This window comes from Festucalex cinctus, chromosome 13 (assembly GCF_051991245.1).
Source record: "Festucalex cinctus isolate MCC-2025b chromosome 13, RoL_Fcin_1.0, whole genome shotgun sequence".
In the NCBI taxonomy this organism is placed as follows: Eukaryota; Metazoa; Chordata; class Actinopteri; order Syngnathiformes; family Syngnathidae; genus Festucalex; species Festucalex cinctus.
This window is the reverse complement of record NC_135423.1, coordinates 18936839-18947308: the sequence shown is the minus strand read 5'-3', so window position 1 is coordinate 18947308 and position 10470 is coordinate 18936839. Positions and strand designations below refer to the sequence as shown.

Below are 10470 nucleotides of genomic sequence, written 5' to 3'. Positions count from 1 at the left end.
AAGCGGTCGCTAAGCATTCTAGGTAAAGTGAGGTCAGGCGGAAGTAATGAAGTACAAATACAAATACCGTACTTGAGTAGATATTTTGCGTATGTACTTTAGTGCTTTAACCAACCTTTTATTTCCTCGAAAACAGTACTTTCTACTTGCATTGTTGAAATACGCTTATTAGGGTATCTACTTTCACCATCGGCCTGGTCAAAGCAAGCCACAACGTCCCCCCAAATAACTTATCATCACAATACTTTAAATGATCTCATTGTAAAGAAGAGCGCCTACACATGAGAGGACGTTGACGCTATAAAGAGCCTGGATTCTTATAACTATTTTGTGTCTGGATGGGTGAAGGATGTCGGCTGCGTTCAACACGACAATATTTGTCTCGTAGCAGCAAATGTATGTTCTACTTATCTTTTGGTTGACACGGGTTACTGGTGTAAAACGTTATTCATGAAATCGTTTGTGTCCGGATAAACTCGTCTTGCTGTATACAGTCTGCGGCGCCTCCCGGAGGGGAAACATCCCATAAATGAATGTAGAGAGGTTGATTTTCGGCTAGCCGCTAGCTACAAAAAATAAATGAGTTTGTTGGGGGGCAAAGTGGAAGTGGAAGCATAACGGTATGTTGTTTCTAGTTGAAACAGTATGTCGATCACTACTTTAATGGTGTAAATTGTTATTCATGAAATCGTTCGCGTCCGTTTGTGTATTGCTGTATATCGAAGTCTTCGAGTTATCATAGCTTGCTAGCTACTAACAAACATACCGCACGTCGTTTACTACACATTCCTCAGCAGAAATCAAGCCCGAGTTAAAGTGTTAATTGTAATAATCGTGTTAAATCGTTAACTTTTTGTTCAAACTGACTTTTAATACGTGCAAAAAAGTATGATTGTTTCACTAAAGATAATATGGCTTATTCATCACGTCTGCCTCGAATTTACATTCAGAGGTTAATTTTATGACCAGCTGTATATGAAAAAGAGAAAAAAAAAAAACTAATTCTGAGCATATCCTCGTACTTTTTGTGGGTGCAAAGCAGTTGCGTTGAAGTTTTGCTCGCAGTCGCTCTAGCCTCGTGCTTGTCTTTCACTCCTCACTGTCTTCCACCTGGTTTAGAATCGCTGCTGGCAGCCGAAAGAATGATCTCCTCTCCGTTTGAGATAGAGAGCATCCGTCGGCCGCACACAAGTACATCATAGCATTGGTAGTTGATTTATCAACTGTTTGACCTATTTTCTAGATCACACTGATTGTTTTCTAATGCACTCGCATTGACGCCCTGACCACCACCGCTAGGTGCGCGCTTCAATGTGACGTCACACTGGAAGGGTCTATTTCCGAGGGCTGGGAATCTGACTGTCTCATGATTCGATTCGATTACGATTTTTGGGTCTATGATTCGATTCAAAATCGATTTTCGATTCTCGATTCAAACGATTTTCGATTCAAAATTATTTGATTTACAAACGATTTCTGCTTCAATTTACAGATATGCACAACATTGCCATGATCTACTCCAGTCTGCTTTGCAAGACAAAATAACAAATGGAGACATTAAAGTGTAAGTGCCTTTTTCCACAAAAACAGCATGTGGGCTACAAGTGCCTTTTCCCCTTCTTCTTCATTTCTAATTTAAATTCGATTTTTGCATATTACAGGGTTCCCGCTGGGTCTAAAAAAAAAGTCTAAAATTCAGAAAGTTAAATTTTAGGCCTAAAATGTCTTAAAAACAGACATATTTTCATCCTAGGTCTAAATTTTTTTTTTTAGGGGTCTTCGGTCGGGTGTGAAGTTGGTCTAAAATTTTTCTCATAATGGTCTAAAAAGGTCTAAAACAAAAGGGTCTAAAATTTCACTGAGTGATTCCTGCAATAACCCTGTATTAATATCAATTCAATTAATAAATGAGAATCTCGATTCTTTTATGAATCTATTTTTTTGGCACACCCCTACTATTTCCCCTACCTGCCAAGATCACTACATGACGTAAAAATGCGCAAACACAGGCAGGTAAACTTAACTGCGTTTGAGATCTTGTTGCTTGATATTGATGTTGCGGAAATAAACTGAGAGCAGAACAGTGTCATAGATGAACGTGATTGTGTAATTGAGATTCAGAGACGCAAGATATTCCCCGTCCATGACCTTATTACAGAGAATAATTAGTTGTTACCTCAAAAAATTATTTTTGGTGAAATTTTCCCCATTATTAGCTAATTTAGTATGTATTTATTACTCAGTAGCAAACTGTACAAGCTCAATACTTATGCTAAAAACAAACCAAAAAACACTGTTCATTTAAAACAACAACAACTTATTATTACTACTTTTACCATCATCATCTGATGTCAACAACTTCATTGTTTTAGGCCACGTTTGTCTCTTGTGAATGGGTGAATGTGAGGCTTACATTGTAAAGCGCTTTGGGCACCATATGGTGTAGTTAAAGTGCTATATAAAACGCAGTCCATTTAGCATTTGTCTGTGGCTGATGGACGATATAGACTTGTTACAGCTTTGTCACAATTGGCTGGCTGTTGGACTTTTCCTGCACTTTAAATTAGCAGAATGAATTATGTTTTTAAACATGCTCCGCGAGTCTGACTAACAGTGTAATTTATTGGTTGTTGAACTGAATTAATTATCAAAGTGGAACCTGGTTGAAAAAAATGTGTTCAACTCTACTTAGATTTTCTTTTTGCGTATCCTTTGCTGGAGACAGAAAAAAGTGAACGTTTTATCAGTACAATACCAGTATTTAAGACAATATTCTTTTGCTTCATCTATAATTAATGTAATTGAGGAAAGCACATGGTTTCGTTATAGTTGTTGGCAAGTCACGTAAAACTAAAATTAAGATCAATTTAGTTTGATAGTTTTGTCCCTTCTTCAAAGCTAATATTTTTTTCTCTTAAAAGAAGTTTAAAAAAGAACATTTGGAGTCAGTAATGTTGACACCTTTCATCACATTTATTCCACAAATGAACCAAACAAAAGTAATCCATTTGTCTTTTTTTCCCTCCATATATATCATTGTTCATTGAAAGTCAAGATATAGCCCAAGCTCTCACTCAAAAAAAAGAAAGGAAAGAAAAAAAGAAGAATCCACCTGTATTAATTTATTTTATACAGTATCAGATACGATTGGGTTCCTGTTTGTGCTGCATTATCAGAAATCTAGAATACACATAGTTTTCTTTTCCCCTGTGTCTTGATAGCTCAACTTTGGAGGATTTGGGGTGGAGGGAAACTCAAAAGAAGCACTTTACATAGAAAATATGTCCCATTGTAATAATGACAGACAATGTAACGTATCCTTCAAACCTTCCTATTTACAGCAATATTTTTGCCACTGTCACCATGTAAGTCACAGATGAGTATTGCAATGGCCTTCCTGCTGCTTTGTGATGGAGACATATAGATTGCCTTCAAACACCGAAGGGGACATATCAAAGCTGGCAATGACGTAGCAGAAGAACAAAACATTTGATATAAACAATAGCCCACGTCATCACTCTACATTTAGAGAATGAAGACAAAGTTAGTTTTTAATTCTGAAGCTTGATCAGGGAGTCCAAATTTTTCACCTAGCACTAATAGCCCTGACTCGCAAAAGCACTCGATACTGACATCTGAACTTTCGGAGACATTTTTTTTTCTCAAAAAGCCTCAGGAAGATCAATTGTCAGGAAATAAATTAACAAGAGGCAAAGGAATTTACATTTTCACTCACACTTCATATTGCACATGAAAAAGGCTGATATACGTGACAGTTGCTTCAAATGAACTTATGGAACAATGTAAACGCTGAAGTGGGAGAGTAACCGTAAAAACACGTGTAGTACAGGTATACTAGTATGCCCTTTGCAAACATTTTAGTAGAAAAGACTCGAACCAAGGCAGTCAACCCATGCTGTATTCCAATGTAAGTAAAACACACACACCAACATGACACACGTTGAAAGACAAACAGTACATGTATACCCCCTGATTGCATCGCTCTTTACTTTCTGCCACCCCGACTGGCATTATCAGGAACATAACATCACCGTTTTTCAAATAAGCCGAAAAGACTGCACTAGCTTAATTGGAATCTCTTTCCCTGCTACCCACACAGCCACACTTTTCATGCACTCATTTGGTCATGAACTCTCCCCCATCCACGCACGCACGCACGCACACAGCCTACATACAGAATTCTCCATTAGATAGTTATGTTGTGTAACTCAGTGGTTGGCTTCACAAAAAGCTGCAGCATTTTTAAAACAAGGTAAATGTGGTGCAACGTTTAACACAGGACTCCCAACGTTTGGAAATGAGGCACAATCTGAGAGCTGAAAAACAGAAAAGAAGGTTCAAACTTTTCCTTTGGGAATAATTTTCATTGATGGCTACATCTCGGATTCCTTTTTTTTTTTTTTTTTTTTTTTTTTTTTTCTCTTTTAGCCACACCGAACCACTTGGCCAGTAATTGCCAAATGGTTGCATCACGGGTGAAATGACACAACAGCCGAGGTCTTTACAAAGGTTATTTCACAAATATACATTGTCTGAGTGTGGTGGTCCTTCAGTCAACACACTGATAGTCAAGCTATGTCTATAACAAATACACAATAATAAACAGGCTCTTTTATTTCAGTTGGTATATATTAAAAGCTCTAAGAAAGGCAGCAAAGATGCACAATAAGGCAGATCCATATGACACACTTGGTGGAGCACACTCAACTATGGCTCATTTACACAACAGGTGGGATGGATCGTTTAAAGGGCTTCACTTTCATCGCTAGTGGTTCTGTGAGGAGAGTAACAAAAAAGTTGGCAAGTGTTGTAGTGTCGGTTTGAATTTGATTATTATTATTTTAATGTAATGTGACGGTAGTATAGAGGAGTGATTGTCAAACTTTTTCCCAAAGGCTTAAGAAGTCAAAACAAATCGCCCTTGTGGATTTTTGTGGCAAAGCAGGAATGAAATGCTGGACTGTATAATTCTAATTATTTAATACAAAAATATTCTCATTATCATGGAAACATGGACTGCATTGTCATTTTCAACAAATAGCGAAAAAAATGTGGAAAAAGACATCACAAGCATTCTTAAGTTGATGGCAGTTGCTTGTGTGTGAACGACTCAGCTATTCAAATCAATATCCACAATCATCAACATGTCACTCAAATGATAAGCACTTTGTATTATGTTTACATGACAACGTAGCCCCCCACCCAAAAGACGTTCAGGTGTGTCACTAATGTGTTTGTACAATCTTTAATCATCAGGATGAGTACTGCACGTATGAACTTGGTTCCAGTTGTCGCTGTGCCACCTTCTGCGCTCGTGAACTGGGGACACGAGCAACATGAAGCATGTGACCACGAAAACCACTTCAGATTTTCACTTCGATCGTCTCATTGGATTTGTTGGAAATGTCCTGTCCTGCCCGTCCTGCACGGCTGCGAAGCTTCAAAGTCACTGACAAGTAGCAGTGGGACCCCTCCTCCTTTAGGCCACTAAAAGGTTGTCCTAAGCCTCTTTATTGGACCACAAAAAAACAACTTCATGCCCCTTAAGGTGGGCTACTGGTATCACTGGCCGTGACCCCCTTCACAATCGTCAAGGCAGCCATTAAGGCAGAGGTGGTCACTCCCGAAAGCGCCCTGGGACTGCAGTAGCTCATATTCCTGGTCCAAGAAGTCTAGGCTGTTGTTGCTAGGCAACCCCCGGATGGTGAACTTGTGGGACACTTTGGTCCACTGCTCTCGATTCGCCGCCACCCTCTCGTAGAGCTCCGTGGCCCCGGGAAATAGTTCAGACAGCAGCCTAATAGAACACAATGAATTAAGGATGTCACTTTCACAGGTAATGAGGCTTCTGCATGATTAAAAGTGTTTTCATTGGTCCACTTTGGAATAACTGGGACTGATTTGATGGTGGAGAACCTTTAGTACACCTTACCTGTACTTATGTAATTAAAAAAAAAAAAATCTTTGTAATATGTTCTATGTGGCACCACTAGTCTAAACATGACATTCTGATTAATGTTGTTTGCAGAATAAAAATTAAGCAGCAAAATCAGCTTGTTTTTATGCATTTCAAGGGGCAGCCATTTTGCCACTTGCTGTCAATTACAAAATGACATCACAGTGTCTCAGGTAACGACCAATCACGGATCAGCTTGCGAGCTTCACGTGACCAAACTCAGAAAACAGGTGAGTCGTGGTTGTTATCTCAGCCCTGAGCAATTGTGATGTTATTTCTATTTGGCAGCAAGTTTATTAATAATACATATTCCACAAACGCAATATTAATCAGTATGCTGTGCTTATAGTGGGGACACAGAAGAAATTATTAAAAATGTTTTTGACTCGACTTCTTTAAGTATAAAGTAAAAATGAATTCTTACTGTCATTTATATACAATACCTGTTTTGATCGCTAAGCACAAGAAAATAAATCTCTGCATTAGTTTGAAAGTAGTACCCTCATTTATTATACATGCTGAGAAGAAAAAAGCTTTAAAGAATTTTGTCACACGATGATGATGTCATGATGTCACTGCTTCTTAAACCAATAGTTCGCTGACGTTACAAAATAAAAAAAAGTTCGCTGACTTTAGCAAAAATTCAATGTTCAATTTTCATTAAAAAAAAATCAGAATGAAAAAAAAAATACATCAGAAGTCACTCAGTAGTTGCTAGTACTATTTTTCATAATTTGGAGTAATTATTAGAACTACTTTTACTTGAGCCATATTATTGTACAGCTAAAGTACGGTACTGTTTGGCAACTCTACCTGATGGCATCATCCGAAGAAATTTGAAAAAAATATATACATATTTTGACAAAATAAGGAGTAGAAAGTACAGATGTGTATTGTACAACATGAGGAAAAAAATATTACACAGCTCTCAGTATGACATAGTGCAATATTATGAGTTTTATAGTGGCTATAAAGCATTTTCTTAATATAGGCTGAATTGGATGTCATTGACCTGTGCAGGTTTATGTACTACGGCGCTGCCATAAAATGCGGTGCCAACTGCTATAAATATATTTGGCCACTTGGGGGCAGCAAGGTTTGACCACAAAACCCAGCTGATCATCAAACTGATACGTACTGGCAGATGGTGAATACATATTTCAGCCAACTGAATCTCAGCCCAAAAAAAGCTCCCATTTAAACAAATGTGAGTCCAACATGTATTCTCATTTTCGGTCCATTCTGCCAAGCTTTGAGGAAATTATCCTGAGATTTGGCTCTACTGTCTTCACATTTTACTTTGGTTCTCGCTTGGTAATGGGGAGCGAGATACTGCATGTCACTTAACTACATACACGACATTTGTTTCACTGATCTCCCAGTATGTTTACTAAGTAGAAATGCCCGTTTGTACACAACCACAATGCAACTTACTTGATATATTCTGGATTTGCTCATACATTCCAACAAGTAAGCAGAATTAGTCTAGTTTGAGCTACTAGCAAAAATTAGTCCAGTTTTATTTGATCTTTCTAGAATTTATTAGAATTTAAAATGTGGCCCAATTTGGTTAAAAATGCACAACTCTAAAACTGTTCTCTGCTGATGATACTGCAGGGTGTTGTGTCTAAATTAACACGTACAAGTCAGTACAATTACGTTTCTGTTTTGGTGGAGATTCCTACGTTGACCCTGACCAGGATGTGAAACAGTGCATGATGTGAGTCGGTGCATGAAGTGCTTCTTGTACAGTTTTGTTTGGTACACACTTGTAAATGGGCATGGCGATATGCTCCATGAAGCTGATCTGGAGTTCGGGGATGTAGGCTTTTTCCCTGTCCATCATCTCGCTGGGCCTGTTCCCCATGGCTTTTTCCTACACACACACACACACATACCCAACATTTATTGTGTTAAATCACACAGGCTGCAAACACTTGATAAATATGTCAATTTATTTGACAGCGCCTGGGCACATACCAGATCTCCTTGAGAGAAGAACTCTTTATAGATAAGTTCCTGTGGACAGCACAGAGTGACATGTCATTGCTTATTCAGCACATTTATGCTTTTTTTTCCCTTTTTCTTTTAGCAAGCAATCACCAGGGGTACAAATTAATTATTTGATCTATGAAACATTTCATGACGTCTACATAAACTCATTCTAAACAAGTCCCGTGAATGAAGTTAAGTACTAATGTTCAGTGCTGGTTTAAGTGGTATCATGACAATACAGTAAGTTACTGTAATACAAATAAAAGCCAATATTTGAGGTCGTTTTGAATTCAGGGTTAGGGATTTGGTGTTGAAAAGGGGACAGAGCAAGATTAATGATAATCCTACATGCATTGATGTTCACACAATCCCCTTGACAGAAAAGACTACATGCTTGTACACAACTAAGCAGTTCATAATCTCTATTGTGTCAGAAATGGGTTAATGTTGCTGTATAATCACTTGGCACTTGCAAATCTTAAAGGGGAAGTCAACCTTAAACATTTCTTGACAATAATATGTGACCTCACTAGTCTAAACATGACACTCTGATTAATATTACATTTGTGGAATATGCGTTATGAAGCAAAATCCAGCCATTTTTATCCATCTCAGGTGGCGGCCATTTTGCCACTTGCTGTCAACTGAAGATGACATCACAGTTGTTTAGGGCTCAGGCAACGACCAATCACAGCTCACCAGTTTTATGAAGCTGAGCTGTGATTGGTTGCTACCTTGAGCAACGGTGATGTCATTTTCACTTCTGATATTGATAAAAACTGCTGGATCTTGCTGGTTAACTCATATTGAACTACATCGAACATGTTATTGTCAAGAATTTTTGGGGGGATAGACTTCCCCCAGGAATGTTCAATAACAAAACATTGAAGAAATGTGCTAGCAACACCTGCTGTCCACTCATTTGTACTGCTGGTTAACTTTGAGGACTCTGCAGAGGCAGTTCAATGTCATTAAAGATTATATTAACAAATATGGTGGCAGCAGATGTGCTTCACATCAATACAGTACATTCATTACAAATGAGCAAGATGAAGAACTGACAGCAATCTTGCGAGTGGTTTTCCAGCCCTTGGTTTGGTCTGACAGGTCACATGATGTCATCAGCAGGCACAGCAGCATCGAGCGGTGAGTACTGCTTTTCGGATCGTAGCCATCTGAAGCCACACAAACACACATAAAGTCACCATATTTCAAATGTAACATTCAAATGAGATGCAATGAATTTCGAAAATTGCTAAGTTTATTTGGCTCTCAATAATGCTTTGAAAGGCTGTGCAATATTAATTAACATTATGCACATTACCTGATTGTGTATTTGAAACGGGGGGACAAATGCCAAGAAAGAATCAGAACGGTATGGCTCGATGTGAGTCCGTGACAGACAGGCAGTCAGTCCAACTTTTTAATGTCCTTGAATTGCTCGAGCAGCTCAATATAGACTCCATTTTGTAGACATTCAGCCAGGATGACTTTTAATTGATTGCATACACTCGTAACACACCATTGGTCAAGTGGTAATAGCCAATTATATTATGCAAAACTACAGTAAGTTACTGCCTCTCCAAGTAGAAATTCATAGGAAAGGTCCTCACTTTAGATTTTATTAATTAGGGAAGTCATTAAAAAAATAAATAAAATAATAATAATAATAATAATTTACAGTATACACGTATAAAATGTACCTCCGTGTGTTGTGTTATGAAGTGTTTTTTGTAATCATTCAGACACAGCCTTGGTAAATATGTTCACCTTGACAATGAATGAATTAAAGGTAAAGTAATAATTGATGATGTCAGATCATCATCATTGGTACCCACCATCAGCCATCTTCTGTAAGTCTTTGAATATGCGAAGGTGATGAGCCAGGTCTGTAGCCAGAATGATTTCCCTCATCAAATCTAACATACGCTGGTAGTCCTGAAGTCAGCAAAATATGACACACCAAGTTAACAAAAATGAGAGCAAATACATATAAATGGAATTGTTTATAGATGCCACCTTTCTGGAGAACTTCTCAAAAATGTTGCAGCCTTGAGTATTCAGAATGGCGATGGCCTGGGCAAAATGATGTCTCTGTCAGGGTGAAAAAATATGAAAAATAAAAAATTCCTGAAAGGATCGTTGTTGCTGAATCAGATTACGGTACTAAAAATGAACAAACACAACCATGGCTGCAGAAGATGTAGTTTTTGACCACTAGGTGTCACTAAATACACAATAACAAAATTACTCAGCTGGGTTCAACCTCCAGTTTGTTGGACATTTTTTCCCCACAAATAATGGAAATTGTCAAAAATCATAAACCGTACAAAGTACTATGCACGCATTATTTTAAGTAACATTTTATCATAATCAATTGACACAAAATACAATTAACTTTTGTTAACAGTAAACTTAACACCTACAAAAAAAACATCAACAGTTTGAAAAGAGCATAAGCTGCCTTGTTTCATCTCCTATTCATTTAGGTTGTGAAT

At 37.9% G+C, this 10470-nt stretch overlaps 1 protein-coding gene and 1 long non-coding RNA gene across 4 annotated transcripts in view; one reads left to right on the top strand and one right to left on the bottom strand.

Annotated features, from left to right (window-relative positions):
- The first annotated feature begins 215 nt into the window (after positions 1 to 215).
- Positions 216 to 6496, top strand: LOC144032845 (uncharacterized). Its single transcript, XR_013287810.1, has 3 exons — positions 216 to 396; positions 1493 to 1564; positions 5278 to 6496. It is a non-coding gene; the product is annotated as an uncharacterized LOC144032845 (long non-coding RNA).
- pde2a (phosphodiesterase 2A) overlaps positions 2953 to 10470 on the bottom strand; it is a 162549-nt gene continuing 155031 nt past the window's right edge. For all 3 annotated transcript variants that reach the window (XM_077540310.1, XM_077540311.1, XM_077540312.1), the window contains exons 26-31: positions 9992 to 10066; positions 9811 to 9910; positions 9035 to 9147; positions 7958 to 7996; positions 7747 to 7853; positions 2953 to 5818 (exon numbers count right to left, since the gene is read on the bottom strand). In XM_077540310.1, coding sequence (XP_077396436.1) covers positions 5584 to 5818; positions 7747 to 7853; positions 7958 to 7996; positions 9035 to 9147; positions 9811 to 9910; positions 9992 to 10066 — 669 coding nt within the window. In that variant the 3' untranslated portion in view covers positions 2953 to 5583. The remainder of the gene's footprint in view (positions 5819 to 7746; positions 7854 to 7957; positions 7997 to 9034; positions 9148 to 9810; positions 9911 to 9991; positions 10067 to 10470) is intronic.